This window comes from Aquarana catesbeiana, linkage group LG13 (genome assembly GCF_042186555.1).
Source record: "Aquarana catesbeiana isolate 2022-GZ linkage group LG13, ASM4218655v1, whole genome shotgun sequence".
In the NCBI taxonomy this organism is placed as follows: Eukaryota; Metazoa; Chordata; class Amphibia; order Anura; family Ranidae; genus Aquarana; species Aquarana catesbeiana.
The window spans coordinates 133604750-133621959 of NC_133336.1; the positions used below are offsets into that span (position 1 = coordinate 133604750).

Here is a 17210-nt window from a genome sequence, read left to right on the forward strand (position 1 = left end):
TTATCTTCTTGGTAATTACAATTCTATTATGGCATAATATCTTCATGTTTGTAAAATATGATGCATTAAACATATGGGTATGCATTTTTTGATATGTTTCTCTAGAGAACAAAACCCCTGAAGACGACTACAACTGTTCAGGTCGAAACGCGATGGGACTGTTCATTCAGACACCATTTCTGTAATGCAACATTTTGGGGTGTTCATGTGGACATCATCTTTGTAATGTAATAACTGTTTGATTAATGAATTTGTGGAATCCAACAGATGGAATGAAACATGTTTTGTATAGAGCTGTAACTATTTTCACTTTTTGAATTTTATTCTGTCCAACAAAGATTTTATTAAAAACCCCCAAAAAAACTTTGATTGAAACATTCAGCTGCTAAAAAAAACCCTTGGGGGAAACCAGTCCATTTTTGTATATTTCTGGGGTGTGCAGCCTTTCAGACTCTAACATGCGTTTTTTCATTAATCTCTTAGCTTAAATATGGGTACTGTAGCTGTGGCCGGTACCCGTGTCCTCTGTGGCTGGCTGCAGTGGGTAGGTCACCGTGTGTGGCTGGCACCCTGGCCCTGGTGTGCGTGGGTCACCATGGGAGGCTGGCTGGCACCCTGGCCCTACTGTGGGTGGCTGGCTGGCACCCTGGCCCTGCTGTGTTTGGATTACTGTGGGTGACTGGCTAGCACCCTGGCCCTGCTGTGGGTGGATCACTAGCGTGGGTGGCTAGCTGGCCCCACCAATGCAGCCTGATCAGTGCCCATCAATGCAGCCTCACCAGTGCCCATCAGCTCAGCCTCATCAGTGCATGGCTATTAGAGAGAGGAGAGCAGCCAGATCACACAGAGCGGGGTTATCCCGCTGTGACACAGCATGGATTTAAATTAATTACTTGACGGCCGCTGTCATACGAAGTCCCGCCTCCTGGACCAGCTCCTTTGATAGAGGTCACACGTCCCGACATTGGACCTGTGTGATGTCTATCAAAAAAGGAGCCGGTCCAGGAAGCGGGACTTCGTATGACAGGGGCCGCAAGGTGTCAAAGTGATCCCCGCTCTGTGTGATCCAGCAGAGCTCTCCCTCCCCCTTCCCATCTGAGCCAGCGCTGGGGCCCGACCAGGCCAGAAAAAGTAGGTCGCCGCAGGCCTGAGGCTGCAAGCCTTTGTCCCTGGACCTGCCCTAAGAGTTCCAGCAGGTGGCGCCAGCGGGCCCTCTTCAGTGTCCGGCCCTGGGACCACAGCCGAAGTGCCCAAGTGGTCAGTCCGCCCCTGTCTGGGGATGTTGCAAACTCTACCCATTCTGGTCAGGTGTCACCAAATTTCCAACAACTTTTTCATCCTCAATATCTGCAATCTGAAGTGGTGTCTTTTTGGTATATTTTGTTATATGGACTTGGGTGTTCCCAAGACAGCTTTCATAAATCTGTTCCTTTTTCTAAAGCCTTCTACTTTTTTTAAGCCGGTAAAAGTATAGTCTTAAATTGGACATCTACTGAAGCCCTAGTGATTAATCAAAATGTAAGAGTGCAGCACTGAATCATGAAATTTAAACAAATATCAAAAATCATTGAATCAAAAATATGAAGTGCATAATGAAATCCATGCAATAAAGTGCAAAAAAGTCTATATTAAAACAGTGAAAATTCCACAAATGAATGTTGATTGATGAACAACTAAAAATATTGAAATCCTATGTAAAATTTCCAAACCACCAACGAATCACCTCACTCGTACTCCCCTCAATGGGTATAGGCTCACCTCTGGGAGTGCGACCCCCAAATAAGCAGGGTCAAATACACCTGTGAGCCACCCCAGTACTCAGTAAGATATCCTCACAGCTGGCTCCTAAACTTCTCCTCCTCAGGATGTCAGCAGCAGAACCCGAGTGCCTTCACCATCCTAGCCCCTCCCCTACACGTGTTTGACACAGGGTCACGTGTCTTCCTCAGAGATCCCCCTGAGGAAGACACGTAATCCTGTGTCAAACACGTGTAGGGGAGGGGTTAGGACGGTGAAGGCACTCGGCTCTATAGTGATTTGAGGAGCAGATTGAGATTTTGAATGTGCGGCTCTATGTTGCATTTTAAATCCATGTCCGTATTAGTGTGGTGTGCTGGAAGTACCCGCATATTGTGAGTACCCGGTACATTTTAATAAGCGTGTGTTAAAGTGTTTAAAACAATTCAAGCACAACTAGAGTCTTTTTCTCTGGATATGCTCTGCTGCTGACGATCCCGAGGAGGAGATCTTGGGAGAAGTTTAGGAGCCAGCTGTGTTGGATATGTCACTGAGTCCTGGGGTGGCTCATAGGCGTATTTGACCCTGCTTAGTTGGGGGTCGCACTCCCAGAGGTGAGCCTATACCCATTGAGGGGAACACAAGTGAGGTGATTTGTTGGTGGTTTGGAGGTTTTACATAGGATTTCAATATTTTCAGTCGTTCATCAATCAACATCCATTTGTGGAATTTTCACTGTTTTGATATGAATTTTTTTGAACTTTATTGCATGGACATTTAATTATGCACTTTATATGTTTGTAAACAGTATTGTGTCCTCTATAAAACCCGCATAAATAGTGAACCAATAGTGGCGCTAAAAAATATTTAGGTGAAAAAGATGAAATGAATCAATACATACACATATGTGACAAAACCCATGTGTACATGGAATAACACTTCTGAGTGTTCCCCACACCCTAAAAAAAGGTGATCAGTGATAACCTTATTAATAACAATGAACTTGTCAACTTGTTTACTATCAGTTTCTGCACTTCATATGTTGTTTGATTCAATGATTTTTTATATTTGTTAATATTTCATGATTCAGCACTGCACTCATATTGATTTTTGTGCACATTCATATGGGGATGTGATCAGTGCTACCTGCTGGTCTTTTGAATACCTTTAACACACACTGTGTTTCTAGTACATATATAATTAGTTTTGTTTTTTGGGTAGCTCACAAGACTATATATACCTAGTGATTAATGCTTGAACATCAGAACTCTAAATAATGTCCTTCCTTATGCCATTTTATATACAGTGAATATAAAAAGTCTACACACCCCTGTTAAAATATCAGGTTTCTGAGATGTAAAAAAAATGAGAAAAAGATAAACAATTTCAGAACTTTTTCCACCTTTAATGTACAACTCAGTTGAACAACAAACTGAAATCTTCTAGGTGGAGGGAAGTAAAAATAAACTAAAATAATACGGTTGCATAAGTGTGCACATCCTTAAACTAATAAATATATATAAATACACTGAGCTATCCAAAATATAAGATCCAGCACAAAGTGCTAAACAATATTAAATAAAGTGCTGAGTAACATTATATGCAATATTAACCACTTGCCGACCGGGCCATAGCCGAAAGACGGCAACAGCGCGGTCGGCTAGTTCTGGGTGGACGTCCATGGACGTCCTCCCAGAATACTGCTCTCGCGCGCCCCCTGGGGCGCGCACCCGAGAACTTCCGTGACCGCCGGGTCCGGAGGACCCGGCGCATCACGGATCACGGTAAACGGCCGCTTATCGCGGCCGTTTACCATGTGATCGCTCCGTCAAATGACGGAGCGATCACATGTCAACAGACCGGCGTCATCTCATGACGCCGGTTCCTCCCTCCCCTCTCTGTACCGATCGGTACAGTGCGAGGGGAGAGGGGGAGGGATCGGATGGCAGCACCGCTGTGGGCTGCATGTGTAGTGCCCACAGCGGTGCTCAGTGACAATTGCTGTCACATCCATCCATCCCTCAATGCTCAGCCATCCCTGCATAATACCCTGCAATACTCTGCATAACACCCTGCAATACTCTGCATAACACCCTGCAATACTCTGCATAACACCCTGCAATACTCTGCACTATACCCTGCAATACTCTGCATAACACCCTGCAATACTCTGCACTATACCCTGCAATACTCTGCATAACACCCTGCAATACTCTGCATAACACCCTGCAATACTCTGCATAACACCCTGCAATACTCTGCACTATACCCTGCAATACTCTGCATAACACCCTGCAATACTCTGCATAACACCCTGCAATACTCTGCATAACACCCTGCAATACTCTGCATAATACCCTGCAATACTCTGCATAACACCCTGCAATACTCTGCATAACACCCTGCAATACTCTGCACTATACCCTGCAATACTCTGCATAATACCCGGCACTACTCTGCAATATACGTGGGCACTACTCTGCAATATACCCTGCAATACTCTGCAATATACCCCGCAATACTCTGCAATATACCCCGCAATACTCTGCAATATACCCCGCAATACTCTGCAATATACCCCGCAATACTCTGCAATATACCCCGCAATACTCTGCAATATACCCCGCAATACTCTGCAATATACCCCGCAATACTCCGCAATTTTTAACCAGTTCCCGCCCACAGTCATATGACGTCCCTGACTTTGAGCGGGTATATCTGAATGATGGGTGCAGCTACAGGCATCATTCAGATATCAGCTTTTTCAGCCAGCGATTTCCTACACCATAGGAATGATCATAGCTGCTGTTCCACTGCTTGATCATTCTTATGGGAGGCGAGAGGGGACGCCCCCCCCTTCCCGCCACCCTCCGGTGCTTCTACCGACTCACCGCTACGATCGAAGCCAAGATCGTTTTTTTTTTTATTATTATTTCAGGCTTCCCAGCCTAGAGGTGAGATGTGAGGTCTTATTGACCCCATATCTCACTGTAAAGAGGACCTGTCATGCCATATTCCTATTACAAGGATGTTTACATTCCTTGTAATAGAAATAAAAGTGATCAAAAAATTTTTTGGGGGGGGAAAAGTGTCAAACTAAAATAAATAAAGTAAAATAAACAATAAAAAAAAAAAAAAAAAAAAAATTTAAAGCGCCCATGTCCGTGTGCTCGCATGCAGAAGCGAACACATACGTAAGTCCCGCCCACATATGAAAACGGTGTTCAAACCACACGTGAGGGATCGGTAGAGCGAGAGCAATAATTTTGGCCCTAGACCTCCTCTGTAACTCAAAACATGTAACCAGGAAAAAATTTTAAAGTGTCACCTATGGAGATTTTTAAGTAGCGACGTTTGGCACCATTCCACGAGAGTGTGCAATTTTGAAGGGTGACATGTTGGGTATCTATTTACTCGGCGTAACTTCATCTTTCACATTATGCAAAAACATTGGGCTAACTTTACTGTTTTGTTTTTTTTTAAAGCACAAAACTGTTTCTTTCCCCAAAAAAACGCGTTCGAAAAATTGCTGCACAAATACCGTGCGAGATAAAAAGTTGCAACAACCGCCATTGTATTCTCTAGGGTCTTTGCTAAAAAAAATATATATATATAATGTTTTGGGGTTCTATGTAATTTTCTAGCAAATAAATTATGATTTTTACATGTAGGAGAGAAATGTCAGAATTGGCCTGGGCGCTCCAGAACGCCTGGAGGTGCTCCCCTGCATGTTGGGCCTCTGTATGTGGCCATGCTGTGTAAAAGTCTCACATATGTGGTATCACCATACTCGGGAGTAATAGCAGAATGTGTTTTGGGGTGTAATTTGTGGTATGCATATGCTGTGTGTGAGAAATAACCTTCTAATATGACAATTTTGTGAAAAAAAAAAAAAAGAAAAAAAAAATCTTGATTTTGCAAAGAATTGTGGGAAAAGATGACAATTTCAAAAAAACTCACCATGCATCTTTCTAAATACCTTGGAATGTCTTCTTTCCAAAAAGGGGTCATTTGAGGGGTATTTGTACTTTTCTGGCATGTTAGGGTCTCAAGAAATGAGATAGGCCGTCAGTAATTCCGGTGTGATCAATTTTCAGATATTGGCACCGTAGCTTTTGGACTCTCTAACATTCACAAAGACCAAATAATATACACCAAGTTGTACTTATTTTTACCAAAGATATGTAGCGGTATAAATTTTGGCCAAAATTTACGAAGAAAAATAACTAATTTGCTAAATTTTATAACAGAAACAAAGAAAAATTCATTTTTTTACCAAATTTTCAGTCTTTTTTCTTTTATAGCGCAAAAAAATAAAAAACCCAACGGTGATTAAATACCACCAAAAGAAAGCTCTATTTGTGTGAAAAAAAGGATAAAAATTTCATATGGGTAAAGTGTTGTATGACTGAGTAATTGTCATTCAAAGTGTGAGAGCACCGAAAGCTGAAAATTGGTCTGGTTAGGAAGGGGGTTTAAGTGCCCAGTGGTCAAGTGGTTAAAGTGATAATGTGCTTATACGTGCAATACAATAATAAATATAGTGCTAAATCTGCAATATATGCAATATTAAAGAGATACTGTGCATGTATGTGAACCACATTGTGATAACATATAATAATAATTAACTACGTTGTATATTGCATAAAATCAAAAATCACAAAGAAAATGATAATCACAAAATAATACAAATGAGAAATATATAACAATGGAATGTATTAAAAAAAATATATAGAGTGCTATATATTATACTGTGTCCACACACAAGTGCTCCCCCTAGGTGATATCTGCTCACCTTAGGGCGTGTGACCTTGCTATTAGGCTTGGCCAAAAAACGCCTGTGAACCACTAGAGGGTTCTATGGTGCATCCAGGATCCTGAGTTGATCATATGTCACTGCGCTTCAAAGGAATGCGCCTTTTAACCTCGGTATACCAAATAGAGAGAGGGGGCTTCATGGTGTAGTATAAAATACTTTTATTGAACACAGTAAAATTACCCCCTGAAGAAGATACGCAAAACCCCTTGTATCGATACGCATTGGGGAAGGGGACAGGACGGAACGCTGGGCGGAGGACCCGATGCACACAATCAGCATACCAGCCCGATATCGGCCGGCTTATCGCACTATATTGTGTCTGTTTAGAGTGGCGCCCTGTAGCGCCATGAAAATGTGAGTAGCCCACATGAGATTTTACTGTGTTCAATAAAAGTATTTTATACTACACCATGAAGCCCTATCTCTATTTGGTATACCGAGGTTAAAAGATGCATTCCTTTGAAGCGCAGTGACATATGATCAACTCAGAATCCTGGATGCACCATAGAACCCTCTAGTGGTTCACAGGCATTTTTTGACCAAGCCTAATAGCAAGGTCACACGCCCTAAGGTGAGCAGATATCACCTAGGGGGAGCACTTGTGAGTGGACACAGTAACCTTTTTTGGCATTTCACTGAATCGCATTGATTGATGGAGCACTTATGGACTAATTGTATTATTGCACTAATTATTACACATTAATATATAGCACTCTATATATTTTTTAATACATTTCATTGTTATATATGTCTCGTTTGTATTATTTTGGGATTATCATTTTCTTTGTGATTTTTGATTTTATGCAATATACAACGTAGTTATTTAATATTATATGTTATCACAGAGTGGTTCACATATATGCACAGTATCTCCTTAATATTGCATATATTGCAGATTTAGCACTTTATTTATTATTGTATTGCATGTATAAGCACATTATCACTTTAATATTGCATATAATGTTACTCAGCACTTTATTTAATATTGTGTAGCACGTTTAGCACTTTGTGCTGGATCTTATATTTTGGATAGCGCAGCGTATTTATATATATTTATTGATCTTGTGCATGGTTTACGTGACATGTGTAACGCTAGCAGCTAATTCAATATAGAGTTATTGGTTTTGAGACCTGTATGGTCCATTTATTAGTGGTGGCTCACAGGATGCAGTATTAACCCTTAAACTAATAATCTGTTGACGCACCTTTTGATTTTATTACAGCACTCAGTCTTTTTGGGTATGAGTATCAGTATGGCACATCTTGACTTGACAATATTTGCCCACGCTTCTTTGCAAAAGCACTCAAAATCTGTCGGATTGCGAGAATATCTCCTGTGCACAGCCTTTTTCAGATCACCCCACAGATTTTCAATGGGATTCAGGTCTGGGCTCTGGCTGGGCCATTCCAAAACTTTAATCTTCTTCTGGTGAACTCATTCCTTTGTTGATTTGGATGTATGCTTTGGGTCGTTGTCCTGCTGACAGATGAAGTTCCTCTTCATGTTCAGCTTTCGAGCAGAAGCCTGAAGGTTTTGTGCCAATATTTACTGGTATTTGGAACTGTTCATAATTCCCTCTACTTTGACTAAGGCCCCTGTTCCAACTGAACAAAAACAGCCCCAAAGCATTACGTTGCCACCACCATGCTTCACTGTGGGTATGGTGTTCTTTTGGAATTATGGCCAAAAAGTTTAACCGTGGTTCATCAGACCATAACACATTTTCCCACATGCTTTTGGGAGACTTCAGATGTGTTTTTGCTAAATTTAGCCAGGCTTGGATGTTTTTCTTGGTAAGAAAAGGCATCAGTCTTGCCACTCTACCCTATAGCCCAGACATATGAAGAATATGGGAGATTGTTGTCACATGTACCACACAGCCAGTACTTGCCAGATATTCCTGCAGCTCCTTTGATGTTGCTGTGGGCCTCTTGGCAGCCTGTTATCTTAACCAGTTATCTTTTTGTCTTTTCATCAATTTTGTAGGGACGTCCAGTTCTTGGTAATGTCACTGTGTTCCATGTTATATATAATGTCTTGGAAATTCTTTTGTACCCTTCTCCTGACTGATACCTTTTAACAATGAGATCCCTCTCGTGCTTTGGAAGCTCTCTGCGGACCATGGCTTATGCTGTAGGATGCGACTAAGGCACCTTTCACACTACTGCAACTTCAAAATCGTGCAATTTTGCAGCGATTCTTGGCTGCGATTTTGCAGTGATTTCATGGAATGCCTGTGTAACTGGCATCAAAGTCGGACCAAAGCAGTGCAGGGACTACTTTGAAGTCGGAACGACTTGAAGTCGTACTAATATGAATGGTTGTCATTGGAAATCATGGGGAACGACTTGTCATGCTACTTTGCAGTCCCAAATCGTGGGACAAGTTGTACAAGTGTGAAAGGGGCCTAAGAAAATGTCAGGAAAGACCTAATAGAACAGCTGAACTTTATTTGGGGTTAATCAGAGGCACTTTAAATGATGGTAGGTGTGTACTGACTCCTATTTAACAGGAGTTTGAATGGGATTGCTAGATTCTGAACACAGCTACATCCCCAGTTATAAGAGGGTGTGCACACTTATGCAACCACATTATTTTAGTTTTTTATTTTTACTTCCTCTCCAAAATATTTTAGTCTGTTTTTCAATTGAGTTGTACAGTTTATAGATCACATTAAAGATGGAAAAAGTTCTGAAATGATTTATATTTGTCTCATTTTTTTACATCACAGAAACCTGACATTTTAACGGGGGTGCGTAAACTTTTTATATCCACAGTCCAATATTAAAAGAAGAAACAAAAGTCCCACATTGTATTGATTTAAATCAAAGATGTGCATTGTACCACCTTTGTAGCTGAACAGCTGTTGCTTATTATTTGTTTATTTCATGCACTGTATTACTAAAAAAAAGAAAGTGATGACACTGCTATACGTTTCAACCTACTTATTACAGTCTTTTGAACATATTGATGTTGCACAACACGATTCCCCCGATTTCTCTGTCAAGATTGATAGCACTACTATCAGCCCATCCTCACATGCCAAGGTTCTAGGTGTAATCCTGGACTCTGAACTCTCCTTTTGGCCCCACATCCAATCACTGTCCAAATCTTGCCGCTTCAACCTCTGCAACATCTCCAGAATACGTTCCTTCCCAACTAATGACACCACAAAGCTCCTACTTCACTCCCTGGTCATCTCCAGCCTCGACTACTGCAACTCCCTCCTCATGGGGTTACCCTTACAAAGGCTATCCCCTCTTCAGTCCATCATGAAGGTTGCTGCTAGACTTATCCACCTTACTAACTGTTCAGTGTCTGCTACTCCTCTCTGCCAAACCCTCCACTGGCTTCCACTCACCCAACTAATTAAATTCAAAATACCAACTTACAAAGCTATCCACAACTCGTCCCCCAGCTTCATTACTAACCAACCTAGACTCAGAATACCAACCAAATCGATCTCGTTCCTCCCAAGACCCCCTGCTCTCTAGTTCCCTTGTCACCTCCTCCCATGCACACCGCCAGGACTTTACCAGAGTTTCTCCAATCCTATGAAACCCCCTATCTCAAACTGACTATCTCCTACTCCGTTTGCTTTTAGACAATCCTAGAAATCCCTTCTCTTCAGAGAAGCCTATTCTGCCCCTAACAACTGTACTTTTATTTTCTCCATAAGCTCATCCCCCACAGTTATTACTTTTGTATCACTTGACCCTCCCTTGTAGAATTTAAGCTCTAATGAGCAGGGCCCTCTGATTCCTCCTGTATTGAATTCTATTGTGACTGTACTGTCTGCCCTCATGTTGTAAAGAGCTGCACAAACTGTTGGCGCTATTTAAATCTTGTATAATAGAAATAATAATAATGCCTGTGTGTCTTGATTTACTCAACAAGGTCCATTATAAAAAAATGCAATATATCAAATGTATGTTTACACAGGGCCGGTGCTACCACTAGGCGGACTAGGCAGCCGCCTAGGGTGCACTTCTGCCTAGGGCGCCCGGCCACTGGTGACCCTCTTCCCTCTCTCTGCAGAAAGAAACTATGTCGGTCTCAACACAACAGGCAGCCACTCCCGAGGCCCTCTGTACAGTGTCAGAGGCGCAGCGGCGGTGGGCGCCTGTGACCCATCTAAAGGGATGCCGGGAATGTTCTTTGCCGGTGTTCTCACTTCATCCACAGTGCGATCAGAGTGGAGAACATGGGCAGAGATCCACTAACCCTGATCACCGGAGGAGGAGGGGGATGGCGGGGGACGGAGAACACTAGATCCCCGGGACTCCAACTCTCCTTCCCGGGATCACACTCAGTCCGGTACTGGCTGGAGCTCCATGAGGATCAACAGATGAGAGCCGCATGTGTGATCCGCTGAGAGCGGGAGACACCGAGTCCTCCCGTTGATTGTCACCCACAGCTGCCTGACTATCCATCACCATGGGGTAAGTGTGTGCCGGGGACCCCCCCCCCCCCTCACCTGTACATGGTTCAGTCCTCCCACTATCACCTCTATGCAACTTTCTCTACTGGGGGTCACCAATGTGTAATATAGGGGGGTCACCCTGTGTGGTAATATGTAATAATGGGGTTCCTCATGTGTAGTGGTGGAGGGGTCTACCCTGTGTATTAATGTGGGGTTATCTGTAATAATGGGGGGCAACTCTGTGCAGTAATTAAGGGGACACCCCTGTGTAATAATGTGGGGGTCACCCCTGTGTAGTGATGTGTAATAATGGGGGTCAAATATTGTGTAGTGATGAGGGTTACCCCTGTATATTAATGTGGGGTCACCACTGTGTATAAATGTAGGGTCACCCCATGTGTAGTGATATGTAATAATGGGGTTACCCCTGTGTAGTGATGGGGGGGGGTCACATTCCTTTTTCACTTTATTGAGGACTTGCTCCCCCCTGAGGTGTATATGAGTGTGTGTGTTCCCACGTGCTGTGTTTTAGGGCAGCCTATTAATATCAATGGGCAGTCATGTTTGCGTGAAACGTGCAATAAAGGTGCAGACGTGATTTTTCAAATCGCTTCACACCAATCTGCATTATATTGCAGTGCGGTCCGTTTTGGTGGGCTTGAATACAAGTGTGTTTGCTGCATGTGTGGGGATGTCATTAAAAAAAAAAAAAATAAAAAAATCAATGGCACCCATAAATTACTGTATTTTCATGTGGTGCGGGAAAACGTGTGATTTTATGTGCCGTCACATGGGTGCTGAGCCCCGCACAGTGTGATGGGACATTTATCTGTTTGGTGAAGTGTTGAGCTGCATGTAGAGGGAGACACCTCTGTGCTGAGTTTTGAAGTAACGCCTGGTACACATGATGAGATCATCGGACGAATGATCGTCTGTATATTTTTAATGCTAGTCTCGCATCAAAAATGAAGAGTCTACTAAAGTTACCAAGATTCTTGTACGACAGTTCTGGGCACCAGTCCTCAGGAGGGACGTACTGGAAATGGAGCGAGTACAAAGAAGGGCAACAAAGCTAATAAAGGGTCTGGAGGATCTTAGTTATGAGGAAAGGTTGCGAGCACTGAACTTATTCTCTCTGGAGAAGAGACGCTTGAGAGGGGATATGATTTCAATTTACAAATACTGTACTGGTGACCCCACAATAGGGATAAAACTTTTTCGCAGAAGAGAGTTTAATAAGACTCGTGGCCACTCATTACAATTAGAAGAAAAGAGGTTTAACCTTAAACTACGTAGAGGGTTCTTTACTGTAAGAGCGGCAAGGATGTGGAATTCCCTTCCACAGGCGGTGGTCTCAGCTGGGAGCATTGATAGCTTCAAGAAACTATTAGATAATCACCTGAATGACCGCAATATACAGGGATATGTAATGTAATACTGACACATAATCACACACATAGGTTGGACTTGATGGACTTGTGTCTTTTTTCAACCTCACCTACTATGTAACTATGTAACTATGTAATAAAAATTTGGAAGTGATGTCATGTATTGTATTTTCAAATGACAACTGTACTGATAAAACAGAAATCATACAATCTGGTATCGTATGAAGAAATTTTTCATGCATGTCCGATCGTATATATGAGATGAACTGTCATGATTGGCTCTGGAACGCTGTGTACAATCAGATTATCGTCCGATCAATTCAAAAGCGATATTTTTTGTACGATTTTCTGATCATGTGCACAAGGGCTTAAGGGGTACCACTGTCTTCATTCGATGCCGCATGCACGTCCATGGTGCCTCCGCATCTCCATTCACTTATATAGATAGACTGCACACCGCTCAGTGCTGGGACACAAATGTAAACAATCGGCTCTTCATGCCGTATGGAGCTGTGCACCATTGTAAATGTAGGCTTTCAGCTTCACTCCTCCCACACTTTTAGGGCTTGTTCACGTGTGCTTTGATCTCTGAAGAGTGATCCATGTCCGGATCACTTCAAAGAGAATTTGACAGGTTGTATTGCCTCCTCACTACCTGGTTTAACTTCTTGAGTGCCACACTAGTGCGCCGCAACCACGTGCATTTCACATGATTGTGGGTGGTGTTCGCAGAGCGGCCCTTTTCACTTGAACGGGTCATGGTTGATGGGCACTATGCCCACTGAAAGCGACCGACTATAATTCCAGGGAGGCATCATGCCCCTACATGTGTTCACTCCCAGGGACTGATGTAAGTTTATTTGTTTTTGTTTACATATTTATTTTAAATTTTTGTATATACAGAATGTAACTATGTTTTTAATAACAAGCTGTATGTTTGGAAGATTTTAAATAAACAAAAATGTAGACTACCTGCTGCTGCCTCTGCAGCTGAAGAGGGTAGCAGTTGAGTGCTCAACCATGGAGTTTTATAGTTATGTAGCAGGAGCAGGACCGGTGCTACCACTAGGCAAACTAGGCAGCCGCCTAGGGTGCACTGTTGCCTAGGGCGCTCGGCCATTGGTGTTCCCACTCTTTTCTCTCTGCCGCAAGCAACTAAGTCCCAGCATCAGCACGCAGCTGCTGCTCCGTTCGCACATAGTGTCAGAGGCGCAGCAGCGGCAGAGGAGTGTGTCTGTGTCCCAATTCCTGAATGAATGGAAGCAAGCAAACAATCATTGGTAGGCTGCATTTGATAGGCGCTGGTGAGGTTGCATTTGATGGGCGCTGGTAAGGGTGCATTTGATGGGCGCTGGTAAGGGTGCAATTGATAAGGCTGCATTTGATAAGCACTGGTAAGGCTGCATTTGATAAGCACTGGTAAGGCTGCATTCGATAAGCACTGGTAAGGCTGCATTCGATAAGCACTGGTAAGGCTGCATTCGATAAGCACTGGTAAGGCTGCATTTGATAAGCACTGGTAAGGCTGCATTTGATAAGCACTGGTAAGGCTGCATTTGATAAGCACTGGTAAGGCTGCATTTGATAAGCACTGGTAAGGCTGCATTTGATAAGCGCTGGTAAGGCTGCATTTGATAAGCGCTGGTAAGGCTGCATTTGATAAGCGCTGGTAAGGCTGCATTTGATAAGCGCTGGTAAGGCTGCATTTGATGGGCGCTGGTGAGGCTGCATTTGATGGGCGCTGGTGAGGGTGCATTTGATGGGCGCTGGTGAGGGTGCATTTGATAAGCGCTGGTGAGGGTGCATTTGATAAGCGCTGGTGAGGCTGCATTTGATAAGCACTGGTAAGGCTGCATTTGATAAGCACTGGTAAGGCTGCATTTGATAAGCACTGGTAAGGCTGCATTTGATAAGCACTGGTAAGGCTGCATTTGATAAGCACTGGTAAGGCTGCATTTGATAAGCACTGGTAAGGCTGCATTTGATAAGCACTGGTAAGGCTGCATTTGATAAGCACTGGTAAGGCTGCATTTGATAAGCACTGGTAAGGCTGCATTTGATAAGCACTGGTAAGGCTGCATTTGATAAGCACTGGTAAGGCTGCATTTGATAAGCACTGGTAAGGCTGCATTTGATAAGCACTGGTAAGGCTGCATTGATGGGCGCTGGTGGGCTGCAATTGATGGGTGCTTCATTAAAAAGATGGGGTATACATGGGCAAGGCAAAGGAGGTGGAGCCAAGGTGGGGCGGCAAAATGAGGTTTCGCCTAGGGTGTCAAAAATCCTTGCACCAGCCCTGTGTTTACAGCAGCTATGTTGCACAAATTAAGACTTCTGCTGTCAAAGGCCTCATTTACACAGGCGGGCGGGGGGAAATTAAACAGGCAATTGATCTACAGTTTTAATGCCCCCTGACCTGCAAATTAGCATGGCCAGCAGTAATGTTAGTACACTTTGCCACAGTGTGTTGAGACAAGATTTATATAACAGTTGTTGTTTGTCAGGCAGTACCACCAAACACGATCCAGTAAATGGGGCCAAATCACAAGTGCTCTATAACCGTGTGTAATGCGAGGCTACAGCGCAGCAGGCTTTCAATGGTTAACAGAGATGGATAATGATGATGAGGAGAAATATCATCTGAGCTGCCTGTCAAATGCCTCTGAGCCACAGGGATCCATCCCTCCTAGAAGAAAGCATTGATTACTGCTAGCGGCTAAAGGATGGATTGACTTGGGTACAATCAAGCTGTCCATAGGATTGATGGATCGAATCTTAGCCGGTCCCCGCTGAACCGGCTGAGAATCAATCCATCTATGGCCTCTTTATGCTCCAGAGTTTGGGGATATAGCTACTATTTCTTTCTGTTCTCTCCCAATCAAAGTAAAAATTCAGTCCAGTATTAGGTTTCACACTTGTGATAACGCGCACAGGAGGAATGGCACTCCAACCCAAGTGCAGTAGATGCCAATGGACCTGCACTGCTGAAAACTATAACTCACATGCCCTGCATTGTAGTATACTGCATTAAAGAAAATTCAATCAAAAGAAAAGGTGCAGGTCTGGGCACATCAATGTGCAAAATACTGTATGTTAACATGCATGCATTAACACCCTAATAGGACAGGATAGTGAGAAGGGACCTAAGACTGTAAGGACCTTATGTGCAGGAGTTTTCTTATCTCACCAGCAAATCAAACCAGCTGAAGCTGGCACCCGAAAGAAACTGGGGAGAAGGTGCCGGTGCTAACGAGGGACCTCATGGATGTCGGAGGGGAGGTATTTTCAGAGTTTAGTTTTGCTCTATGTAATCCCTAAGAGGTATGGATGAGCCATTGTAAGAACTTCAGAGCACCAATTTAGATATTTTTATTATTGTACTCCGGTATAGGGCCAACAATTAGCTCAGTGTTTTGCAACACAAAAGGAGACAGTACAGTTACAATATAAGAGCGTTAGGAGGGCCCTGCTCATGAGAACTTGCATTCTAATAGTATAGATGACCATCTGTGACTTGTTCACTTTAAAAAAATCTGTACTTTAAAGCAGACCTTATATCAAAACATAAGGTCCAACTGTTTACTGTGCTCCTCTTTCCCCTTGCGAAAAAACACTGCTAAAAAGAATAAAAAATCTGTAAGGTAAAAAAATATATTAAAACATTTACCTTTCCCATGGCTTCTGGCAAGATCCCAGGGAATGCCAAGTAGCCAAAATCTCAAGAGAAAACGTTCTCTCGCTATGTTTGGGTATCATCTTGTGATCTTTGAGCTATTCCACATTCCTCAGGATCTTACAGAAGAAGTGCAACGTCATTCCCTGCAGTATGAAAGCCAGTGGAAGTGGAATATACCAATTAACTTTTTTCCTTTGCTGACTTATATGTTGAATGAACCATATGTGCAAATGGTTTGGCAGCTATACTTGACTGTGATGGTAATTATTTTTTGCTTCATTCACAGTGTTGTATTGGCTTGCATGCCTAATACTGCATTATCACTTTATTAAAAACATAGTAAAACAACTCACCATCTAAGGCAAAGGTTTTCTTCTCTGTTAAATCATCAGTAAGCCCATTCATATCACTGTAGGACCGTGCCAGTCTCCACAGAAAGTCTTGCTGTTCCCCAAACTGTTGGAAAAAAAGACATACAACCATACTGTTAAAAGGGTCTTAATTAAACTAATAATGCTCATTACACATGAGTAGTCAAGAGTTGCAAGAAAGGTTAAAGTGAAACTATGGGGTCTATTTATCAATCTTTTCACCCAGCATTTGCACATTTTCCACATGATTAAATTATAAAATTGGGTGAATTTTTGGTAAAAATATTAAACACACAGATCCCTATAGAGTGGGTTAGTTGTATTTCAATTCAATTTAAAGTACACAAGATTTTAAAAAGACATACAACCCTATAGTTAAAGGTTCATACTGAAACTAATAATGCATATACAATTATAGGAGAGAAAATATAGGAATTGTAACAAAAAAAGTAAAGAGAAACTATAATTTTATCAATAGGCTGTAAATGCATGAAAATATATTTGTGTAAAAGGAGCCCAATGTACCACCTGAGCTCAAAAAAGGCAAACTTTTAATATAATATACTTCAGAATTACTTGCCCAAAAAAAAGTTTTACAAAATTCCAATAGAACCCAGCAACATTTCAGGCATCCCTGCCCTTTGTCAAGCTAATCACTCTATACAATTGAATGACATAAAGGCATGGAAAACAGAAATCACAAAAAAGCTACAAAGAATTCATTGGATAATACAAAGAAGATACAAAGTAATAATGTTGTGTAGGAGGTGTGACAGGTGATGCACAGTCAGTCAA

The 17210-nt window shown here is 42.5% G+C and overlaps 1 protein-coding gene across 2 annotated transcripts in view; it reads right to left on the bottom strand.

Moving 5' to 3' along the window:
* The window catches only part of RMDN3 (regulator of microtubule dynamics 3), a 242928-nt gene that overhangs the window by 110223 nt on the left and 115495 nt on the right, over positions 1–17210 (bottom strand). For both annotated transcript variants that reach the window (XM_073610229.1, XM_073610230.1), the window contains one exon: positions 16398–16500. In XM_073610229.1, the coding sequence (XP_073466330.1) occupies positions 16398–16500 (103 nt within the window). The remainder of the gene's footprint in view (positions 1–16397; positions 16501–17210) is intronic.